Source organism: Temnothorax longispinosus, chromosome 8 (genome assembly GCF_030848805.1).
Source record: "Temnothorax longispinosus isolate EJ_2023e chromosome 8, Tlon_JGU_v1, whole genome shotgun sequence".
In the NCBI taxonomy this organism is placed as follows: Eukaryota; Metazoa; Arthropoda; class Insecta; order Hymenoptera; family Formicidae; genus Temnothorax; species Temnothorax longispinosus.
The window spans coordinates 14,277,030-14,299,042 of NC_092365.1; the positions used below are offsets into that span (position 1 = coordinate 14,277,030).

Consider the following 22,013-nt stretch of genomic DNA (forward strand, 5'->3'; position numbering starts at 1 on the left):
CAGAATCGCACTGCAGCAGTGCGATTCTGTAACTCGTTATGCTGTCGTTATGTGTTTATAACGACAGTTGCGCAGGTATACTATATAAGAAAAAAGCTGCGCAACTGTCGTTATGAGCACATAACGACGCATAACGAGTTACAGAATCGCACTGCTGGGGCCGTATTCTGTTCCGCTAAAATCCGCTTACCGACAATTGTCGGTGTCGTTGCGCAGCTTTTACACGATATGAAAAACCTGCGCAACGACACTTATCGAACCGACAGTTGTCGGTAGGCAGGAACGGAATACGGGCCCAGCAGTGCGATTCTGTAACTCGTTATGCGTCGTTATGTGCTCATAACGACAGTTGCGCAGCTTTTTTCTTATATAGTATACCTGCGCAACTGTCGTTATAAACACATAACGACAGCATAACGAGTTACAGAATCGCACTGCTGCAGTGCGATTCTGTAACTCGTTATGCGTCGTTATGTGCTCATAACGACAGTTGCGCAGCTTTTTTCTTATATAGTATACCTGCGCAACTGTCGTTATAAACACATAACGACAGCATAACGAGTTACAGAATCGCACTGCTGGGGCCCGATTCTGTAACTCGTTATGCTGTCGTTATGTGTTTATAACGACAGTTGCGCAGGTATACTATATAAGAAAAAAGCTGCGCAACTGTCGTTATGAGCACATAACGACGCATAACGAGTTACAGAATCGCACTGCTGGGCCCGTATTCCGTTCCTGCCTACCGACAACTGTCGGTTCGATAAGTGTCGTTGCGCAGGTTTTTCATATCGTGTAAAAGCTGCGCAACGACACCGACAATTGTCGGTAAGCGGATTTTAGCGGAACAGAATACGGCCCCTGCAACATTTCATTGCCCATGAAAACCCACCTAAGGCTTTAGGTAATTCTGGTAATATTCTTCTCCCTAGAAAACAAATATGAACGAATCCGGAATCCTCCATATTCATTAACGTGTAGATTTTGCCGCGCAAACGTATTTACGCGAACGTAAATTATGATGATTATGTGAATATTTGTGGTAAAGTGACAATACGTTTAATTTAGAATTATTGATATTTTGCGACAACGAAAGTGTTGCGCGTGATTTATATAGGAACATCGATAGTTTGAATCATTATTTGTCCGCAACGCAACAAATTTTCTTTGCAAGATTGTTGATTCTCGATGAGTGACGAGACTGGCGAGACTGACGAGAAACAATTTTTCAGTTAACGTAATTCAACACGCAGGAAAATCGTTACGTCGTTGAAATTCAGCACATCCTCGATATAATTGGCGTCGTTGAAAGGTACATGTAAGGCTCCTTCTCATCAACGTAAAATAGGAGGGTTTGTGATTTACACTCTTGACATTTTTACAAAACTACGTCTCTAATCACACACACACGTACACGCACACCAGGCAAGTCTCATCGTTCAGCTTGTGTATACCTTTTACAATACTTGACAATGAAACGTGCAATTATTTCAGGTCACTATCATAAAATGGTAGGATCTGATCACAGTGAAACTGAGGAAGGAGACATGGACAAATTGCAACTGTCGTCAGATTCTATAGACGGTATACTACCAAGGAAAAGGCTACGAGTAGAAAATTCTGAAGATGACGCAGAGTTACCTGCTAAAAAACGGCAAATAAGTTCCTTCGACGAACAATCAAGAATGATAAAAGATGACAACGCTGAAATTATTTCAGACAAAAACAATATAGACGAATGTAATGTAAAGAAAGAAAAATATACATTGTGTCCAGAAAATGAGCAAACGGTACAAGCGACATCCCTGAATAAGTCTGAATCGGATACAGACAGGGAGAATGAAGAGAAACGGGGTGACAACGTGAAACGAGATAATGGGAATGAAAGCCCTTTAGATGAGAATAACATTGCTCTGAACAATAGTCCTGGAGAAAGAAATGTTAAGAAGGAAATTATTGAAAATGAGGTAATAATATACAAACTACATCACTACCGAAAGCTTAGACAGTTGATCTTTAGATATCAAAAATCTATATTAAGTTTTTTTCCCTCCTATATGTAGCGTGTCAATTTTTTTTCCCTTCAACCACTTTTTTTCTACTATATTTTGTAGTGTAGTGTGATCCAAAGTGTATTGATGTTTTGACCTTAAACGTAGCTTACGTGAGATACATTCTGTTTATTAGATTTAATTTAATTTGCACATACAATGAACGAGATGTTATCTGGGCCCTTCATAATTCTGTCTTTTTTTTTATATATATGTTATGTATATACTAAAAAAGGACAGTCCAGCCCAAAAACCTGCTACAAATACACATGTAATGTCCATTCTTGAAAGCAAGAAAGTAAGAATGGAAGGCAATAAGGTAGATAAAGAAGAAATCGACGAAACGATAAATGAAAAGGAAGACAGCGAGAAGGATGAGATGGGGAAACAACATACCGGCAAAAGACGTACTGTGGACACAGAAGTGGTAGATGGACTGGAGCTTTCGGTTGAATATGCGAGTGACAAAGATGATTCGAGTTCTGAGAGCGAAAACGAAAAAGATGCAAATCCACGGCCAAAGACGATAATCGTCAAAGCCGAACCAAATGAGTCGGAACTAGACTGTTCGTCAGATAGAGAAAAGTCTGATTCGCAGCGAGCGCTCGCCGACACGTTGAAGATTAAATCAGAAAAGACCAGGGGGAAGAGAAGAGATTCGCGAACAAGTTTCAGTAAACTGAAGGTTTCTGACTCGGAGGATAGCCAGAACAGCACGTCCGATGAGGATTACAGTCCGCGAACAAAAAAGAAGATGAAAAAGTCATCTCCGACCGCGAAGAAGTCATCGAACAAACATCGCTTGGTTGAGTCAAAAAAAGGACGAGGTAGAGGTATGAGAGGAACGTCCCACAAGAAGAATACCCAATGTACATCCGACGAAGATGAAGACGCGACTGAAGCAGAGAGAGCAGATGAAACGACAAAAGCTAAAAATGGAATAGAGGAAGAATTATCAGGAAAGGAATCTTCGAATAAAGATGAAAGCGATAATTCCGAAAGAGAAGAGAGATCTACGAAAGGTAGAAGGGGGAGACGTAGTAATGCTGTAAGTATAGTAGTTAACCGCTGCGCTGTGCGGTTTTTTCCACAAGATTTTAAATTATTTCAGAAACCACAAGATAGACACATACAAGCGTTGAAGAAATATTTAAGTGTCGCTGGCGTGAGAGTAAAATGTTACAATGACATTTGGGCTGATTGTAAAAGTAACGCTGCAAAAATTAAGCGCCTAAAGGAATTGTTGGAAAAAAATGGCGTTAGTGGCAGGCCAACGTTGGAAAAATGTAAACGAGCGCGAGAAATAAGGGAGGAATCCGAACTGGACACGTCGAATATTATATCTGAAGGTAAATATTATAAAGGTAAATATTATTAAGTTTTTTGGTGTCAATTTATATTATATTAGTTAATGATATCATGAGCATAGCGCGCACGTTAAATTGGTTTCTATTTCAGGAAGAGTTACGCGTGCACGAAGAAATATGGAAAACGTTAAGAAGACACCTCCGGACACGCCGCCGCGACATCGAGAGGCTCGTAATACGTTTAGGCGTATTCAATCTGTTGTTGATAGCGATTCGGAATAAAGAACATGGCATGTTTGCAAGATGATTCCTGATGATTGTTGAATGATGTGTATCAGTGCGTACCTGTACGTGCATATGTGTGGAATATTTTATATTATCATTAAATTTCGTATATCGTATATCGTAATTATCGTTATTTCTTATACCGCAGTTTAACGTAAATATCGTATATTTAGTATCGGTAAATTATGTAACTGTATATTGATATCTAGAAATACCGAAAAGACTTGAATTTTTATTACATCAACTCGTTATTCCTGAAGTAAATCGCTAATAGCTGATACGAGAAAGGTAATTTCGAAATTTCTGTAGCACGTAGCACCTCTATATTTGATAATGATAATGGATGATAAATTTTACTGTGTAAATATGAAGAGAAAACTGAAGATGGGAACAAGAAAAGCTATTAAATTTATATTATCGAACGATTGAGATAGATGATAATTTGTTTAAATTAAAAGAATAACGCTATATTTTCAAGTATTGGAAATTAACCCGTAGCATATATAGATATATATTGAATACCTTATGAGTAATTGCATGGTTCTTCATCAAACCACGTAACTAATGTTAAAGACATAACTGAAATGTGTATAAGAAACTTACATTTAAGAGCTATTGAACACAAATCTATTCCTATTTTTTTACGTCTTCAAATATAATTGTAAAGAAACGCAACGAAAAAACATTCTCTATCGTCTTTCCCTCCCATCTTTAGAATCAAAATGTATGACTATCGCGCTTCATAAATTAACGTATGTATGTACGTAGACACTACAACAATAAATTATTAAAGTTGAGAGAGAGAGGGAGAAGGGGAGAGAGAGAAACTTGAGTTATTAGGCCTGTTCGTTTCCGCTGCACTTCTGAACTGCAATAAGTTAGGATGAAAGAAAATATATTTGTTTCATTCTAATTGCACTAGTTCCGAAGCGAAAACGAACAGGCCTATTGTATTTCTGCATACATACAGAACGAAAATCTTTGGCGAATCATTAGCGTACTCTTCGTACGGATAAATACGTACGAAAATCACTATAGGCTTAAACAAAAGGATTAAAATACAATTAAACAAAAATTATTATTCATCTTCGATTTACAACAAAGTTATAATCGGATTATAATTGATTTACGTCACAAAATCTCGTATATAGTACATCTTCTCAGGTTCGTGACTTTTTCTTAACTATTAGTAGTAATTAATGACACATTTTACGTTTTAATACTTCATGTTTCTTATATTCTCATAATGGAATTACGTAATTATATTTCTCTCTCGCAACAAAAAAACGACACGTCAGAAAATAGCAGTCGGACTTCTTTTGTCTATTATATATTATTGATTTACTAATTGAAAAACTTTGCGATGCACTCTTTACTGCAAAACAATTTATCTTTCTTTATCGCCATTCTGCCGTTCAGTAAGTTTCTCTTACAGCTGTAACAGCAAAAGCAAACTTCAGTCGCGTGAAAGTTTAAATTTTTTATAGCTACTCCTTGTTGATCGGCGGCAATCACTACATTGCAAGCGGCGCATGTTTTTGCATATGATTTTTTATAACAAGGCAGACACAATGGTCGATCGTTTTCGGTAATGTATTGTTGCCCAGCCAATGGTACGTCACAGTCCCAGCAACAAAAATGCTTCACGTGATAATTATGCCCTTCCGCAACCGTGTACTCCCGTACAAAGATCAACTGCAGCAAATAGAAATGGTTAGTCGAATCACCACTGTTGTCATTTTGAGCCATTTCTTATGGCTTGAAAAAATTTATTAAAGTTATATCTAATAATAAATTATTAAAATTATAATAATAAAAAATTATTATTACAATTGATAGTCTTTGAAAGAATTTTTAGTCTTTCAATTTACATATTTTATAGTATTGTAAATTGAAAAGTTACGATAATGAGCGATTTCTTCTTTCGATCGACATTTTTACCGAGTTAATTCAAGTCGATTTGAAATTGGTCGAACGGCAAGAACGCGACCCGCGCTTAAAAGGATGTGCGTTTAAAAAATGAGAAATGTCCTGCACACTTACCTCGTCGCAAGCGAAACATCGAGGAATTCCTAGAAATGCAGCCAAGTCTCTTCCGCAATACAATTTATTCTTGTAATAAAAATATACGAGGTCCACCAGCAATTCGTTGCATACCGAACAAACGAAACAGCCAGGGTGCCAGGATGCGTTATTGGCCTTCTCCGCGATTACGACTACGTCGCCGACGCGTATGTCCTCGTGGCATTTTTCGCACTCGTGCACTCTTGTCGAGTCCAGCTTTAAGCTCTCAATGGTATCTTTTAGACGGTCCGCAAGTTGCGTATACTGTACACATTGTTCGTTCAAGTTTCCAACGATGTGAGGAAACACTTGATTTTGCAACTGTTCAGAATGTATGAGGGACGGTTGCAGGATCCCACTACTCAACTCGACTTGCAACGAATTGGATTTTGCATCGATAGGCTTTTGCGAATCAGGAGCTTGCGTTGATAGGTTCGACGTGGGAAAAGTAGGATCTGTGGAAATGCGTTTGCTCGATAATGGATCCACAATGCTTTCCGTAATTGAGGCTTTAGTTGTATCCGTCACCAGCGAATCGTTATTCGCCACTTTGCTATTCGATAACAAACCGCCCGCGCCGCATCGCTTTCGTTCGTTTACATTGGTACTACTGGCAGGTAGAATGGTCGATTCGATTACTTCAGACAGAGGTTTATACATCTTTCTCTCTGCTTCTAAAGGAGTGATTATCTCTGCCGTTTCGAAAGGGTTCTTCGCAGCAGCGATAATATTCTCCGTTCTCTCTGCGTACCTGATGCCGACACCTGCGGGAGTATCGTTTTCCTTGACTCCTCCGCTACGCGGATACGATGTATTACTCGTGTCTAACGGTCGGAGCGATTTGGAAACAGCGCGCATCGCGACTGGATTCTCCGCGACGTTATATTTATCGGCGAGCTTCTCCCTTATAAACGTCAATCCTTTTTCGTCCAGTGTGCTTCCGATAATATCGTTGGCGTGTATCGCACTGGGCGGAAGAAGCGCGTCCGCCAGCATGGATTCCGCGATGAAAGCCGTCTTGTCGTTATGCGCATCTTCTGGATGCGCGATGTACGACGCGGTATCGTTCAGGCATCGCGTTTCTCCGTGTCCTCCTTCGAAAGCGTCTCCTCCGTGAGGAGGAATGTAATTTCCGAAAGCATGCCTCTCGCGAGCGGATACGATTTCTTGCTCAGCGAAATGTGTAAGAATCGAAGAATTAACTATCTTGCCATCTATACCTTTTACCGATACAGTATCGTGCGCGTGTACACGTTGGAAATTCTCACAAGTCAATTTTCCTTCGATTGGTTGCGATCTCGCGATACTGCTGTTGGCAGACACATTGTCTAGGGTATAGTTATACTCCTTTGTACTAGATACCTCATCGTTATTTATGACTGTAGAAGCGTCTCGTTTATTTTGAACTTCATACGGATGCCTCGCATACGGACCTTTTACAGCAAAGCTACTCGGTGTACGTAATTGAACACCAGTGGAAGATACATGAGAATGAGATTTATGCTGTGGACTGCACTTTTGCATATCGGTTGCATTGACAGGTGTCATGAGAGAACGATCAAATGGACGAGCACCGAACATCTGAAAATAATAATATCTACATTATGCGAAACGAAATATAAATGCGCGCTAGAGAAATAGATAAATGCACTTGAAGCACTCTCATTTGAGAAAAAAATCTCAAATATGTAAATATCTGTGTGATATTTACATAATCTTACAAATCTGCAACTAAAATAAGATGTATTGTTGAGATGTACGCTGTTGAGTCAAGTCGCTATGACTTACCTTCATCACTTTGCCTTGTCCTACATATCTCTTTATATTCTCTAAATATTTTTCAAATTGTTTCTGCTCCTGTTCGCTAAGTTCATCACAGACTTTAAAATCGATATCATGAAGGGGAAGTTGTTTCTGTAACAATTGCCTTCTCAAAACAGCACCGACGGATCCTTTAATCGGCAATTTCTCCGCAGGCAAAGCTTTCATATAATCCACAGCAAGTTCTTTAGTTGTATCTGGCGGCACCCACTCGAATGTAGTTTCACCATCGTTTTGTTTCTTATTATTTACTTGCAAACCTAAAGATCAATTTTTAATGTAAGAGGTAGATGTGGTGCGTGTATCTATCACATATACATACCATATGTACATACACGCGCGCACGCACACATAAAAATACCTTTGTATCTTATAAAGATATTAAGTTTTGCATAAGAGAATCTGACTCAGAATTTTACTCAGAAATAGGAATTATGTTTTGACCATATATTATTGTACTTTAAACAAACAAAACGTTCAATGTTACGTATGTGATCGTAAAAGTAGTGTCGTTATTCGTGTTTGATAGATTTTTTAAAAATTTACAATTTTATACCTTGTAACTTGCAACTATACAAGAGTGAGAAATATAACACTTTTATATAATTGCGATTAATTATGTATATTGTATATAAATAATACTTACGCATGGACTTCTTTTTAAACTTTCCAAGGCTTGGTCCAAGTAGCAGATCAAATTGCGGGAATTCATCATCATCGACATCGTGATCATCTCGACCGCATTTGCAATTCTTGCAAATTTTTCGCCAGAAATGGAGATCGAGACCAGGACACGCGGAATTACAGTTTGTGCATGGTGCACCAGCTCCAGCTTCGTGCGCTAAACGTGGCTGAGCAAACGTAAAGCACGATACAATCAATTGACTCTCTTTCAATCTTAATTTTATATACATTACGCTTCCCTCTTATCTATCGACTTTTAACCAAAGTATATGTACAGGTATATGTTGAAATTTGACGTAGGTACCTTCCGCTTACGACTTTCCAGTTCCAACAGCCACTTTGGGCGATTTGTCATGTCTTCTTCCATTTTCCAACATGAGAATAAGACTATTATTAGAAGACGACTCTTATATTTAACGTAAATTTATCTCGATCGTGCATTCGCTTGACATACAACACGAATGTGCATGAATCATCGAAGCAACTATCCGACATGACTATCCATACCAATACTTTGTGATTTTCCGAGACACAGACAGCTCCATTCTTTCAAAAGGTATACATATACATGTACATGTACATACACATACACACGCGCGCGCGCGTTGCCCTGCACGTACCACGTACGCCTGTTAGTAGTGTTAGTAGATTTCGCTCCCTTCCACCGCGTTATCCTGGCCCCGTCGCGTAGTGGGGACGCTTTTAAAGACCCAACAAAGATAGAGACGAGCAGAGCATACAAAGGCGAGTCTTGCATTTTATCGTGTGCGTTTATTTGCACGCTTGAGCTTCGTATTCGTGTCAAATCTTATAACATAGCAAAGACAACAAATGAATCCCCTCTGAGCGATCCTTATCTCCTGCAAATAAACATTTATCACTTGTCACAAACGCGACAATTTCTAACGCTCCATTTACCTACGTAATGATACGAATTCTGTAAACATTTTATAGGAATTAACTCAAAGGAAAGGAATCGCAAGAAAATACTAACTGTGCGTTTACATTACCAAGTTTCACATGTATAATATATTTTGAGAGAACCACGTACAGTGAAAATATTAAGAAAATGAGAATTTTGATCGAAGTATATTTTAAACATGTCTCGCGCAATTATGTCCAATATTTTCAGACTTCGAAAGCCGTATCAAATTCTTCCTGCGATATCTGCAATTAAAGATAAAGGTACAAAATATGAAATACAAAACAATAAAAATAGAAAAGTTAAGAGTATGAGAGTGTGTGTGTGTGTGTGTGTGTGGAGGGGAAGGTGAGAGAAAGAGAGAGGGGTGGTGGAGGGAGATTTGGTTTTGTAATACAGAAGAAATCGACGAGTTACCTTCCTCTTCTTAAATTTTTTAATTAATGCTATATCTTTCGCCAATTGCTCAAGATCTTCGTCATTTATTCGCTTCCTCTTCTTTTTATTGCAAGTTGTTGAAAATTGTTTCAATTCCTTCCTCTCCTTTCGTTTACTTCGTTTCTCTTGTCTCTCGAGTTTTCTCTTTTTGGTTTCAGACCAGGATTCAGTTCGCTTTCGCTTACATCTGTAATTATTCGTCCAAACGCCAGTGTTCTGGTATTCGCTCAATTTTTTAATCCTACGCAATTCACGTTGTTTGTTTGCATAAGGTATCGCGTTTACATCGATTTCAGGGCAAACGAAAGATGACACATTCTTCCCCTTGAGCTCTGGCATTTTTGGCATTCTCAAAAGACCAAAACCCATAGCTAATTTTCCCAAATCGATATCTTTTAACTGAAGAATTAAATTACATTCGTGTTTACTATACGCTTGCACATATGAAACAAAAGCACGGTTGGCTTTATCAAACATAAGTCGATCCTTTTGTTGCATCTGCCTCATACACCGTAAGCATTCATCAATGGTATCCTCGTTCAATTTTGTTTCCATTCGATGCAGTTCGACCTTTTGATTTCTTTTAATGAAATCTACATACGCACTCTCTGTTTCTAGAAGAAACAGCAATGCGTTTCCTTCATTACCAATCCTAGCGGTTCTACCGCATCTATACGATAAAAAAAATCACGTTTTAGAGTTAGAGAATAAATCTTTAAAACATTGATCAATATATATTTGCTTCTATATAATACTACGTAACACCTGTTAGGTTACCTGTGTACGAAACTGCTAGCCATAGAGGGAGGGTCATATTGTAATACCCAGTCTATTTCTGATATATCGATTCCACGAGCCATTACATCTGTGCATATTAAAATACCATTTTCGGCATGTCGAAATTTATCGAATACTTTATACCTCTTGCTTTTCATTTTACCGTGTAGAGCAAGTACATTTATCGATGGTAATAATCTGTAATAAATATGTGCACGCATATACATATACATAAACACATACGTGCATTATTGCATACAACCACTTGTAGAGAATATTTTGCCTAATCTGATCTGAAACATCTCTATTATTACTTTTGTGATTACGGTGAGAAAATAAATTGGAAAAAAATTGTGTTGTTTGACAATAAAGTAAAAATGTCGCGAACGAAAAGCAACAGAGACATTTCAGATGGCAAAATTAAGTATATGGAATTTAGTAGCAAATAAAGCTGTAATATTATTACAGATATTTGTCAATTATGCACTTACGCCTGTATAACTCGACTGAAATAATCCACGCACGCGCAGGTAGGTAAAAATATCATGTACTTGGTTCTAAATCCTATTAACCGTATAAAATCTATCATCACTGGCAACTTGTACTCAGGATGGACACGTGTGAAATTATTTTTTAAATTTACAGGCGTGGAGACATTAGACTTTTCTTTCACAACGATTAACGCTGGATTTCTCAGTCCTGCCCTAATCAATTGCTGCAGTTCTTTCGTCTGTGTCGCAGAAAACAGTCCTGTTCTTCTAAGACGTGGCAAATAGCTTAAAATACTATCTAAAGTCGCAGAGAATCCCAAGTCTAGTAATCTATCTGCCTCATCTAATACAAGAAATTCCTAGAACAAAGGTAAATACCTTTAGTAGTTAATAATTTGGGAATCTCTATTGCATATAAATGAGATTGTTTTAGACGAGAAGATGAGCTAATTACCAAAGATTTTACACACAGATTCAAATTGATGGACGTACGATTAGACAAGATATCTTCCAATCTACCAGGTGTGGCAACAATAATATTAGCTCCTTTCTTCAATTTCTCTGCATCTTTCTTAAGCGTCACACCGCCAACCAGTAATACTTGTGTCAACGATGGTATTTTCTCCAAAAACTTGATTAAAATTTCACTAATCTGCGTAGCCAGTTCTCTCGTAGGACTAACCACTATCGCTCCTACCTCCATAGTCTTCCATTTTTCAGTTCGCTTCTATACACATGTTGCGATAAAACTTTTTAATACATTATATTACATTAAAACATAAATCGCTCTAGAACAGTTAGTCAATAGTCAATAGGAAAAGAAGATAAATAAGAAAAGTAAACACAAATCAAAGTACTTAATGTCTACGTTAATTTAGCTTCTATCTCTCATGTATGTGTGATTGACAAATCTTTCACTTAATCTGTCTATGTCTTTAAGCGCAAGTAATATTTGTTTTAATGCATTTCTGCCATTTTCTAAACGTTTCGAAAGATAAATGCACGCGAGAACGAGAGGTTAAAAGGTTGAAAAGTTGAAAGGTTACTTGTAATATCTCCAGTAGAGGAATAAGAAAAGCGAGTGTCTTGCCACTGCCTGTAACCGCTTCCGCTGCAACATCCTTACCGTTCAATAATAACGGTATACATGCTGCCTAGGCATGAAACAAAACATATCATATCATATCATAATATAAATGTTGCGTCTATAAACGAAATACTAAACAGACGTGTATATGTACACAAGCGTGTTTTTGTCGGTATTGTGAGACGATGTATGTGGTATGTTACCTGAACTGGTGTCATGTTGAAAAATCTCAACTCTTTGAGCGTTTGCAGTATAGGATCACTCAATCGCACATCCAGTTCTTCCCATTTCTGTGTCTTCATTGTGATCTTCTTCTTTTCTCTCCGTTTATTCCGAAATAATATCAGGGAATAATTTCATCTATCCATTTAAAACACGAATGTTGCACCCAGACCCATGTGCCCATAACCCATCATCAACATGGGACATGGGAGATGGGAGTCATGGGACATGTGCTGTGTCGATGATCGCACCACACGTGTAATTTCAAACTAGGGCTGCTTTCCAGAACCACAAGTGTCCCTAGAAGTAATGGCTTCTGCCCACAGGACGCGGAAACGCTTGCCGCGCGGCAAGAAGCGACGCGGTAGCCAATAAACATTTGGTTCTTACGGAAAAGCGACACGGTGATTGGCTACCGCGTCGCTTCTTGCCGCGCGGCAAGCGTTTCCGCGTCCTGTGGGCAGGAGCCAATAAGGTGCCTTTTCAAGGCTGCGGTTCACTTGACGCGCGGCACAAAGCGTCAGGTTTGACTTCAAAGCATTCCTCTTCTCCTTTCTTTCAATTGAAGAATAATAATACTTAATCTGTTCCTTGTTCCTTATATTTTTTCATTGTGCGGAGGCCCTCGTCAGCAACTTTGTCGCTGTCTCGCTATCGCCTATTGTGCAAGGGGCTTTAGTTATTTGGAGTCACATTTATCGCGCATGCGTAAAAAATCCGGTTTACATTGGCGGCAACGTACAGACGTATGTACATACAATCAAAAATCAAATGGATGAGATTAAATAGAAGCGAGGATAACAAGAAAAGAACCAATTATAATAAAGTCCATTATATTTGAAGCACGGCGTATTGCTTCAAATGTAAATTAAAGAAATATCCAAGACAATGTTCTGCTTTGAGTAAATTTTTCGAAAACTATATACGCGAGGTGAGAGGACAAGAAGGGGATGAGATATTACGCAAAAAAATTGGTTTTTAACGTATTGATTTTATTTTAATGTTTTTCTTTTTTTTTTTTAAATCTCTTTAATATAAAATCTGTTTAACGATGCCACACATTCAACTATCTCTCTCAGGCAAAAGTTGTTTTTGCTTCCTTCCGTTTATATACACGATTAGGTCTAAGGCCGTATAGTTGTTTAACTTTCTTTTCCCAATCGGTATCGAGCGCGGAAATTCATCCGAACGGAGCCTTCTACAAGGGGAAACTGAGATTAGCGGCGATTAGGGAAGGAAAGGGGGAATACTTTGCCCACCTTTTTTTCAACTCGACGTCAGTCAATGCCGCGCAAATGCCGACAAATCATTTGGCATTGCGTAGGTATATCTCTAGCTGCGAATAAACAAACGGACTTTTCTCCCCGTTCTTCCCCTTTTTAATCCTCCCCCCTTCCCCTTCACCCCTTATTCCGATATGGCATATCCGCACGCAAAATAAAAATATACTTTCGTCGCACGCGCAACGCATTCGCATTCCACGCGTGGTTACGCGACAAAAATACAAGTTTAATATCGTACGATATACAAATTTAATCCTTTCGAGTCTAATTGAGCGAGGCGCGGGCGCGGGCGCGGGGCGAGCGCACAAATATCCCCTTTATTCTTGGATCGTCGATTAGGAAGGAGATTTATAATAAATTTCTATAAATCCTGTCAGTACTCGGTAGAAAAAGAGTTGGCGACTGTGCATTATGTGCTCGATCATTTTGAAGAGATACGATGCCGGCTTACTAAACGCAATTCTTTTTCGCCTCTGATCTCATGCCCCCCTTGACCTACGTGGCAGTATACGCTACGTTCAGATAGATTTCCAAGTCCGTGGTATCTATGTTTTTACTTGTCGATAAGAGGTACATAATTGGCAAACACGTCGTAGGATTCGCGTACGTCAATCGTCCTGCTCCCCACCTCTGCCAAAAGTCGCCGCCCCGCGAGTAACGTTGTCTTCGTTACAAAAGGTACAAGGTAACAACGTGACAGTCGATCACGTTCTCTTCTTCTCATCAGGATTACGCACGGATGTTTTTTACGGACAAGCGCGTTTGCGTAAAATTAAATAAAAAAAATTAATCACCAAATTTATGTAAGAAACGATAGCGCGCCTCGTCACGTTTCTTTTCTTACATCTCGCAAAAATGTATGCGCCAATCTTTAGTAATCCGGATTTCTGGAGAGCGCAACAAAGCTATTAATAATATATATATCGCGAGTTTTCTTTATCTTTATCTTTTTCAAACGACAAAAACTTTTTAAGCACGCGTCGTATCGCGCCATACCTAATATAAACGTATCGATTGTCCAACAATGCGCTTTTCTCATTATTGGATCTTGCGTCTGTTAATTGCGTACGTAGCATTGAGAAATGTGGAAAATGTGGAAAACGCAGGTTGTCTGCCATTAGTGCAGAGTACAACACAACGGCTATACAAACGTACGTAGTTTACTATTGAAATTTATTGAAATAAATTGAAATAAATTGAAATTTCGATAGTAAACTTGAAATGTCCAAGACATGCAAATGCAAATTATGTACCTCTCGAATGCCTGCTGTTCGCACCGTTTTTTAACGCCACCGAGTTATAGCACGAGATTCGTCCATGTGCCGTCGCATGTTGCGTATCTATCTCGCATAGTCTATATCTTTCGCGTTCAAAGATCCTGCGCGCATATCAACACCTCACATATCAGATATCAGTAACAAAACTCATTGTCAACAAATCGCAGAATCGCGTATCTCGCTAGTGTTTTACCCTGCAAGCCGTACTCCAGCTTCGTTAATTATCGCTCATTTCGTTCTCAAATTAAACTCGAAGGAATCGCGATATCGTCCCATCTTCTTTTTTCTCCGACGTCTTCCTTACTCCAAATCGACGTGACACCCATTGTCAGTCACGGGCAGAAAAATATGCCATGCAATGCCATGTGTACTTCCATATACTTTATTCTCGTATAATTTCAATAATTATCTCGATTAAAAACGACGGAAAAAAAAAGAGAGACAGAAAATGAGAGAGGAGAGAGGAGGGAGAGGGGAGGAGAGGGGCGAGCGGGCAGGCGGGAGGGAGAGAGCGCGAAAGAGAGATGACGTCGCTCGCGTCAACAATCTTGTTTCTCTCGCTAAATCTTGGTTGTTACCTGACCTGACAAAGTAGTGCAAGCTTAGCTATCTTCTGTACGAGACAAAATTCAAACCCTTGAATTTAAAATACGTCTATTGAACGAGAGCGGTCCTCGTCTTATCTCCGACAGTTGAGTTGAGCACTACTCGATAAAAATGCACGATCTCGAAAAAGTCGCGTCGACCCTTTCTCGATATAGGTATATTCTTCGATACACATGCTACGCCGACAAAAGTGAACTTGTGAGAGAATTTTGCGAAATTGCATAATGATAAACTATCATTTTACAATTTTAAAACTTGATTAAAATAATAATCAATGAAATTTTCAAGGGACTCGACGATAATACAGGCCATAGGTCATTCAACGATCGACCTACATTTGAATATTTTTGAATAACAGGTTACTTTCAAGATGGTCAACACTCTCTTTAGTGAGAGACACCAGTTTTAGAATCCGTTTATAGTACCATTCGGTATATCGGGGGATATCGTTGCTTCGCCGTGATTACCGGCTGAAATTATTTTGTCCCTTTCTTTCTCTCTGCCGCAACGAAATGTAACGCGAGATGACTCTCAAGCTGCTCATCAAAGTTGAGACGATTGAGACGCTGAATAGGTATATTTATATCGCTCAGTATATTTGTAGCCGATCGATCGGGGCCATCATGAAAGTAACTCAATTTTGAAAGTCTTATCCTACCTTTTTCAGAATACTAGAACAGTGCTTCCTTCCTTTTCTTCCTTTACTTTATGTCACGGCTACTGATTGTGCGGTAAAATGACAGGTATAGTCTGCTGCGCACCCGGAGGCGGCTGCGGTTGCAGATATTGCATGTGTTGCGGTGGAATTGACGGTATGTGAGATGGAATTATAGGGCACATGATCGGATAGCTCGGCGCGTGACTTTGCGGCGGAGGTTGCGGATACGTAGGCTGTGGAGTACCGGGCGGATTATAAGCACCCGGGGTGTGCGGTTGATTCGGATTGGCCGGGGACGGCGTTTGGCTAGGCGGCTGTTGAGCTACGTGAGGGTGCGGATGAGTGTGCGGGCCCATGTATTGTAACCCGGGGGCTTGTGGACCTTGCGAGTCATGGTGATGATGGTACGGAGTAGCCATGTGCGGTGGCGGCGGTGCCTGGACCATTCGTACCATTTGTTGGTACGCCGGTTGTCCTGGATAAGGCACCTGGAATGGATGTATAGCTGGCGCTAATAACGGCTGTCCCGTCGCTGCGGCCACTTGCATCTGAGACGCTATATCTGGCGCACGATGCTGCATCATTGGCACTATAAAAAACACGACATACCTCGTGTTACACACGGTGTCTGTTTTGTTTTATACGACGCCGACGCTACAACACTTGTAATTATGGTCAATCTCACTCACACACATACGCACAAACACATACATACGGAAGAAAGAGAAAAACTACACGTGACTTTAAACTAACTTTGGAAGAACGAGTGATTCCAAGTTTGAATTCGTGAGATTCGTATACGAGAACATCAAGAACAACGCGTTCGAAGCAAAGAAAACTTTGAAGGACCTTTTCAAATCTATATTAGTACTACAAAAAAGATACGTGCGTATTAATACTTGAACTTTGTCAACTATATTATTACATGCACCTGAACGCGTAAGAAACGTGCACTTAAGATATATAAATGCATCGTGGGAATACTGACCCTTCCGGAACCTTGCCACTTGTTGAGCAGGTGGTTGACTGAAAGCTGTTGGCGTTACGTATGCCGGCATAACAACGGTCGCGGGCATAGTCGCCCCTGTATACTGAGGAGTCTGTGGCGTATGCGGTCGACTAGGCGTCGGTGTGCTAGGTGAGCGCTGCACATTGTAAAGATACAACGTTTATTGTTTCCATTCAGGTTCAACTTTCTAACAGGTGATATACATTACTTACCGGCGTGAATGGTTTGGCATTTGGATTGAATTCTTTAGCATTTGGATTTAAAGTAGATTTCTTAAAAGCAGTAGTTATCTTATCAACCGCGGGTTCCGATGGAGATTGTTGCACCGTCACCGGAGTATTAGTCTGAGGTGGTTGTGACGGTGGTGGTTGTTGTTGTTGCTGTGGTTGTTGTTGTTGTTGTGGTTGTTGTTGCTGCTGCTGCTGTTGCTGTTGCTGTTGCTGTTGCTGCTGCTGCTGAGGCGGACTTGTCGATCTTACTATGGATGGACCAGGTGGTGGCTTACTGGTAACTGGTTCATCTTGTACAGTTTGATGTTGCTGATGAGGACTGGTATGCTGCTGCGTAGGTGGCTGTTGTTGCGGTAGCTGTTGTGGACTCGTATGTTGATGGGGACCTTGGTGATGCGGCTGATTCATTGGAGTAGCGGAATGCACGTCTTGTTGATGCTGATGCTGTTGTTTTCTGGATATTTGAGGGGTATCTGGCGGCCCCTGCGATTCCGCTAATTTAAATTCCGTGGCAAATTGTCTTAATTCCGAATGCTGTTCTTCTCTTCCACGTGGTGTTGGAACCTTAAAGTAAAACTTATAGGCATATATAAGTTGCCTCGCGATTAAAAGGGGGAAAAAAAGATACAGATTTAAATGAGAGTATGTGCCGTACCTTTCTATGGTCCGACTTATGTATGACTATTTGCCCTTCTACCGAGTTCTGTTGCGTCAATGATGTATGTTGTTGATGCGAAGACTGTTGTTGCTGATGAGAAGACGCAACGTTTGATTGTGGAAATGGTGCTGGTGGCGCTTTATCAGCTTGATAAACCTGTTGTCTGCCAGGTCGCTCACGTTTCTCCGTATTTATTTTACTCGGGGGCGTCTGTTGTTGCGGTGGAAAGTTTACTTGCGCCATCGAAGGAGTAACTTGAGGTTGCGATTGATTCTGCTGGATTGCTATATCAAGAAAACTTACTATATCATTCACATAATCATGCACGCGCCTTTCGTATGACGGAGGCGGCTACAACTATACACTGCCCGTCAATGATACCTTTCCTGAGGTAAGGGGAGAACATTGTACGTTCCCTACGAAGGAAAGTCTAAAAATATTGTTATTCCCCGTATTAATTGTAAAATATTCATCAACATCGTCGACATACATAGAGCCCCTACTATGGTTAATTGAAGATTATTATTGCGATATTACTACACACACGATACATTGCAGCATGAAACTCGAATCAAGTCGCTAAACGAATTATTAGTAGCTTCGCGAAGTCGATTGATAAAAAAACGGTAATCTTGGAATAGAGCAGAGTAAGTATACCGAACAGCAACCAAATAGCTTCCAAATAGCACTTTCCATTTGAATCTCACCTTTGCAAGAAAGTGCGAATAAGTAACATACCTTGCTGCGACTGCGTCGTCGGTGGAGGCACAAACGGCGGTGGCGGATTATTGTACGTAACAACCACTCCGTTGGGCGGCATACTCATATTTAAAGATACTGGATGTTGCACCGAGGTATGAGCAGGCTGTACTCCCACCGGCATGCTCGGCTGCGGGACATTTACATTGACCGTGGACGGAGGGGGTTGACTGTAGACATTCTTGTTGTTGGTGGTTCCTGGCGAGGATGGAGGCTCGCTCTGACCGGATCGCATCAGTTTACTAGTATTACCATTTTTCTTTTTTAACGGTGGCGGAATATATTTTCCCTCAGTAGGTCGTGACTAGAATCAAATAGTGACTGATAAGACAAGGGGGAGGGGAGAATAAAAGCACAAATTCCGAAATGTAATCTGAAGCTCACCACAGCTGCAAATCTTTCCTCCTCATCGCCGTTTTCCAGTTCTAATCTAGCTTTGTGATTTGGTTGAGATTCGATCTCATTTGCTATCTCAGCAGCCTTTTGCTCTTGTTCCTTATAATCCTTTGTGTCTTTACGTTGTAGTTGTAGAGTGTAACCGACCAAGGAAGGCTCAAACGTGGTTTGAACTCCGTATTCTTGTTCATTTTTACGAAACATTTCGTTCACGTCCCAACCGTTCTAAAATCGAGACAAAATTTTATAGAACAATACAATACAATAACATACCCTTCTAAACGAATAGGATCATCTTTCGTGATAAATGCATGCGCTTACGGCGGCACCGTCCAATTCTAAATCGGCTCCATTCATAGTAGTCGGCGGATCCCAGGGCTCGAGTTCCTTCTCGCCGATCAAACCATTAAACTTACTAATGGCGGTATCCGTTTGGAAAGTATCTCTTATAGCATAATCTAAATCGACATCCTTGGCAGATATAGTGACAACGTCTTTCGGGTTAAAAATTAATTTCTCTACTACGCTATCTACGCTAATCTTTCCCGAGCTCTCGACACGATGAGCCATCTCCAGCACTACGTCGAATTGACTCGAGAACGTCCTAAACACGCCCTCGAACACCGAGCCATTTTGAGTTTGAATCTGCAGATAGATAAGAGAAAGAGGAGTCAAAGTCTGTGTGTGTGTGCGGCCTTGAAAGGAACCTTACAGAGACGTTAGCTTATATCTGGCCGGTCGCATCCTACCTGCACTATGTTGCCAACGTGGCTAGTGACCGCATGCATAAAATGAGCATTGTTATAAACCCCCTCGGCTGCGACGCATCTCTCTTGCGGCCCGCGCGCCCGTGGAGATCTGGAAGAAGGCATGGATCAAGGAGAAGGAGTTACTTTTAATGGTCGATATATACGTATCGCTATGTGTTGGATATTATACCTGCTATTATGATCTTGACGAGGAAAGCCAAGTGATTGGCAGTACCTGTTATTGTTCGTACGGTTCTTCCTCTTGCTATTGCTATTCATTTTGCCCGACGGTTCTTGGCCACGCGCTGATGGATTTCTGCCACCGGTTTGTTGGAGGCCCTCTCGTTTCCTAGTAGGGACCGGAATTTTGACTACTTGACCGATGACCGCTCGACGTCGAAAAGATCCGTAGGCCCGTAGACGGCGACGCTCTTACGTTCGTCGGCAACGTTCTCGCGGAACGACGGAAACGACTGACTACGAGAGGGAGGAAGGCCGTCGGCGAAGGTAAGGATGGGGATAAAGATGAGAATGTCGAGGATGAGAGGGAGGAGGAGAAGAGGAGGAAAAGGAGGCCGCGAAGGCTGCGAAAACTATCAACATTCACGAAGACTTTTGAGGTTATATGTCGAAACGAGCCCGAATGCAAGCAAAGTGGCTCACGGCGAGTGAATGCACAACGCGCGCAAGACGATCGAACTCGACTTTGATCAGTTGCGTTGCGTGACTTTAAGCCGTGACTCGACAGGAGCGAAACGTCGCGTCGTCGCGACCGCGGCTACAGGCTACAGGTTACAAGCTACAAGCTATAGCCGAGACGCGAGGCTAGAGACGGTCTCTCGCCCGAACCCGAACCGACTAACCCAAACGGAGGACGCGCGTACGCAATGCGATCAGCGATCAGCGATATGCGATACGCGATACGTACGCACGGAGTGACGAGTGACGGGGGTGGACGACGTGTACGACTACGACAGCGTGCGACCGTACGAGCGGCTTCGCGCAAGTTGGCTTCGACCGATCAGCTCGACAAGGCGATCACGAGCGATCACAGGCGATCAAGCAAAAGCACCACCACTGACCACGCTCGTGTCGTGTCTCGACTCTCGACGATGCTCCGACGATTGTCAACGACCGCGTGACGTAACGCACTAGGCGACGGCTGCTCCTCAGTCCTGCACAGTCCTCGACAGAGTGTAGAAAGTTGCGCGCTCTACGGTTCGTCCGTCCGACCGTCCGTACGACTCTCGGCCAACGGGGCTTCACCTTTACGTCGCTCACGTCTAGGGAATAGGGAAGGGAGCAAGGGAGGAAAGGAGAAAGAGAGAGAGAGAAAGAGAGGGAGAGGACGTATGTATGTATATGCACGTACGTAAAGTATGTTGTACGTATGTATGTACGATTGACGGTCCGCAAAGTGCGAACGGCAAACGGCAAACGACAAACGACGAGCGGCAAGTGGCGCGGGCGGCGAGGGGCCCGGGTCCGCGGACTCCGCAAAGTATGCGCGCTTCTTTCCTCGTTTTCAACTAGTCAACATGTGGTGGAACGACACACGACACACGATGGGCTCGCAACCCCTCTCTCTCTCTCTCTCTCTATCTCTCTCTCTTGACGTATGTACCTACAAGAACTACAAGCTACAAGTCGCCTGATCAACCTGATCACGGTGACTCTTGGACGCAGTCGCCACCTGGTGAACGCCTGTCGGGCAGTATCCGGCCCGTTCGCTCGAGTAGGAGTCGTCGAGTCTCGACCCGACACTCGACACCCAACTCCAAACAGTCCGAACTCCGAGTACTCCGAGTACTCGCTCACGACGGCCACGACGCTCACTCGTCACTCGCTCGAGCGTCTGCGTCTCGGTGACTCGAGTCTGCTCGACCTCGACCAGTCTCGGGAGTCTCGGGAGTCTCGGGCAGTCTCTAGTCTCTAGACTCTCTATAGTCTCGACCATTCTCGCGACGTCGCGACGCCTGCGACGCTTGCGACCGAACCGACCGAACGAATGTCAATTGTCAATTGTCAACCGACCGACCGTCGATGGTCAATGTCGAATCGTGTCGTGTGTCGCGGCGCGGACATTTATCATTTTATCAGACATTATTCAGATAATTAACAGACGAGGTTGACGTTGACGGTAGACGGTAGAGTTTGATTAGTTTTGTCTGATCTTGTCGATCAATGTCCGAGTTTCGCGCAATCGCGAGTTTCAGCAACTGAAGCGTATATATAGTAT

At 41.6% G+C, this 22,013-nt stretch overlaps 4 protein-coding genes and 1 long non-coding RNA gene across 22 annotated transcripts; 2 read left to right on the forward strand and 3 right to left on the reverse strand.

Moving 5' to 3' along the window:
• The first annotated feature begins 933 nt into the window (after positions 1–933).
• Positions 934–3,881, forward strand: LOC139817595 (uncharacterized). Of its 5 annotated transcripts, XM_071785823.1 has the most exons (6): positions 1,024–1,042; positions 1,233–1,312; positions 1,495–1,967; positions 2,287–3,099; positions 3,163–3,415; positions 3,510–3,881. In XM_071785823.1, exons 3-6 carry the CDS (start codon positions 1,509–1,511, stop codon positions 3,638–3,640), a joined length of 1,656 nt encoding a protein of 551 aa, XP_071641924.1. In that variant the 5' UTR covers positions 1,024–1,042; positions 1,233–1,312; positions 1,495–1,508; the 3' UTR covers positions 3,641–3,881. The 5 variants fall into 5 exon arrangements, with proteins under 5 accessions (XP_071641922.1, XP_071641923.1, XP_071641921.1 ...); XM_071785821.1 differs by having other exon boundaries at positions 934–1,425; XM_071785822.1 differs by having other exon boundaries at positions 934–1,318.
• Positions 3,882–4,702: 821 nt separating this feature from the next.
• Positions 4,703–9,349, reverse strand: Tes (testin LIM domain protein). 3 transcript variants are annotated; one of them, XM_071785808.1, is made up of 7 exons: positions 9,207–9,349; positions 8,833–9,072; positions 8,517–8,572; positions 8,175–8,379; positions 7,496–7,788; positions 5,687–7,288; positions 4,703–5,338 (listed from the first exon to the last, which is right to left on the reverse strand). In XM_071785808.1, exons 3-7 carry the CDS (start codon positions 8,565–8,567, stop codon positions 4,988–4,990), a joined length of 2,502 nt encoding a protein of 833 aa, XP_071641909.1. In that variant the 5' UTR covers positions 8,568–8,572; positions 8,833–9,072; positions 9,207–9,349; the 3' UTR covers positions 4,703–4,987. The 3 variants fall into 3 exon arrangements, with proteins under 3 accessions (XP_071641909.1, XP_071641910.1, XP_071641908.1); XM_071785809.1 differs by lacking the exon at positions 9,207–9,349 and having other exon boundaries at positions 8,833–9,127; XM_071785807.1 differs by lacking the exons at positions 8,833–9,072; positions 9,207–9,349 and having other exon boundaries at positions 8,517–8,658.
• Positions 8,251–11,451, forward strand: LOC139817610 (uncharacterized). 2 transcript variants are annotated; one of them, XR_011733275.1, is made up of 6 exons: positions 8,251–8,389; positions 8,513–8,768; positions 9,167–9,397; positions 10,818–10,879; positions 10,995–11,210; positions 11,313–11,451. It is a non-coding gene; the product is annotated as an uncharacterized lncRNA (long non-coding RNA). The 2 variants fall into 2 exon arrangements; XR_011733276.1 differs by lacking the exon at positions 8,513–8,768 and having other exon boundaries at positions 8,254–8,389.
• LOC139817593 (probable ATP-dependent RNA helicase DDX55 homolog) lies at positions 9,213–12,411 on the reverse strand. 2 transcript variants are annotated; one of them, XM_071785817.1, is made up of 7 exons: positions 12,131–12,411; positions 11,887–11,994; positions 11,295–11,567; positions 10,841–11,199; positions 10,350–10,547; positions 9,552–10,242; positions 9,213–9,379 (listed from the first exon to the last, which is right to left on the reverse strand). In XM_071785817.1, the coding sequence occupies exons 1-7, from the start codon at positions 12,227–12,229 to the stop codon at positions 9,341–9,343; spliced, it is 1,767 nt and encodes a 588-aa protein (XP_071641918.1). In that variant the 5' UTR covers positions 12,230–12,411; the 3' UTR covers positions 9,213–9,340. The 2 variants fall into 2 exon arrangements, with proteins under 2 accessions (XP_071641918.1, XP_071641919.1); XM_071785818.1 differs by having other exon boundaries at positions 11,887–11,990; positions 12,131–12,410.
• Positions 12,412–13,120: 709 nt separating this feature from the next.
• Positions 13,121–21,657, reverse strand: LOC139817587 (uncharacterized). Of its 10 annotated transcripts, none has more exons than XM_071785802.1 (10): positions 21,403–21,657; positions 20,010–20,123; positions 19,775–19,883; positions 19,347–19,670; positions 19,014–19,250; positions 18,609–18,933; positions 17,868–18,154; positions 17,195–17,788; positions 16,962–17,118; positions 13,121–16,562 (listed from the first exon to the last, which is right to left on the reverse strand). In XM_071785802.1, exons 2-10 carry the CDS (start codon positions 20,051–20,053, stop codon positions 16,033–16,035), a joined length of 2,607 nt encoding a protein of 868 aa, XP_071641903.1. In that variant the 5' UTR covers positions 20,054–20,123; positions 21,403–21,657; the 3' UTR covers positions 13,121–16,032. The 10 variants fall into 10 exon arrangements, with proteins under 10 accessions (XP_071641903.1, XP_071641899.1, XP_071641895.1 ...); XM_071785798.1 differs by having other exon boundaries at positions 19,965–20,123; XM_071785794.1 differs by having other exon boundaries at positions 19,965–20,251.
• Positions 21,658–22,013: the final 356 nt, after the last annotated feature.

Coding starts and splice junctions, on each gene's coding strand:
- LOC139817595 (XM_071785821.1), top strand. CDS start 1,509: ATGGTAGGATCTGATCACAGTGAAACTGAGGAAGGAGACATGGACAAA. Junction 3,100..3,162: donor GGGGGAGACGTAGTAATGCT/GTAAGTATAGTA, acceptor AAATTATTTCAG/AAACCACAAGATAGACACAT. Junction 3,416..3,509: donor TGAAGGTAAATATTATAAAG/GTAAATATTATT, acceptor TTTCTATTTCAG/GAAGAGTTACGCGTGCACGA.
- Tes (XM_071785807.1), bottom strand. CDS start 8,579: ATGGAAGAAGACATGACAAATCGCCCAAAGTGGCTGTTGGAACTGGAA. Junction 8,380..8,516: donor TGGAAAGTCGTAAGCGGAAG/GTACCTACGTCA, acceptor ACGTTTGCTCAG/CCACGTTTAGCGCACGAAGC. Junction 7,289..7,495: donor GACAAGGCAAAGTGATGAAG/GTAAGTCATAGC, acceptor TATTATTTTCAG/ATGTTCGGTGCTCGTCCATT.
- LOC139817587 (XM_071785798.1), bottom strand. CDS start 20,053: ATGAATAGCAATAGCAAGAGGAAGAACCGTACGAACAATAACAGGTAC. Junction 19,884..19,964: donor CGTCAAGATCATAATAGCAG/GTATAATATCCA, acceptor GCCTTCTTCCAG/ATCTCCACGGGCGCGCGGGC. Junction 17,789..17,867: donor ATAAGTCGGACCATAGAAAG/GTACGGCACATA, acceptor TATGCCTATAAG/TTTTACTTTAAGGTTCCAAC.
- LOC139817593 (XM_071785817.1), bottom strand. CDS start 12,229: ATGAAGACACAGAAATGGGAAGAACTGGATGTGCGATTGAGTGATCCT. Junction 10,548..10,840: donor TTCAGTCGAGTTATACAGGC/GTAAGTGCATAA, acceptor TATTTATTACAG/ATTATTACCATCGATAAATG. Junction 9,380..9,551: donor AAAAATTTAAGAAGAGGAAG/GTAACTCGTCGA, acceptor CTTTAATTGCAG/ATATCGCAGGAAGAATTTGA.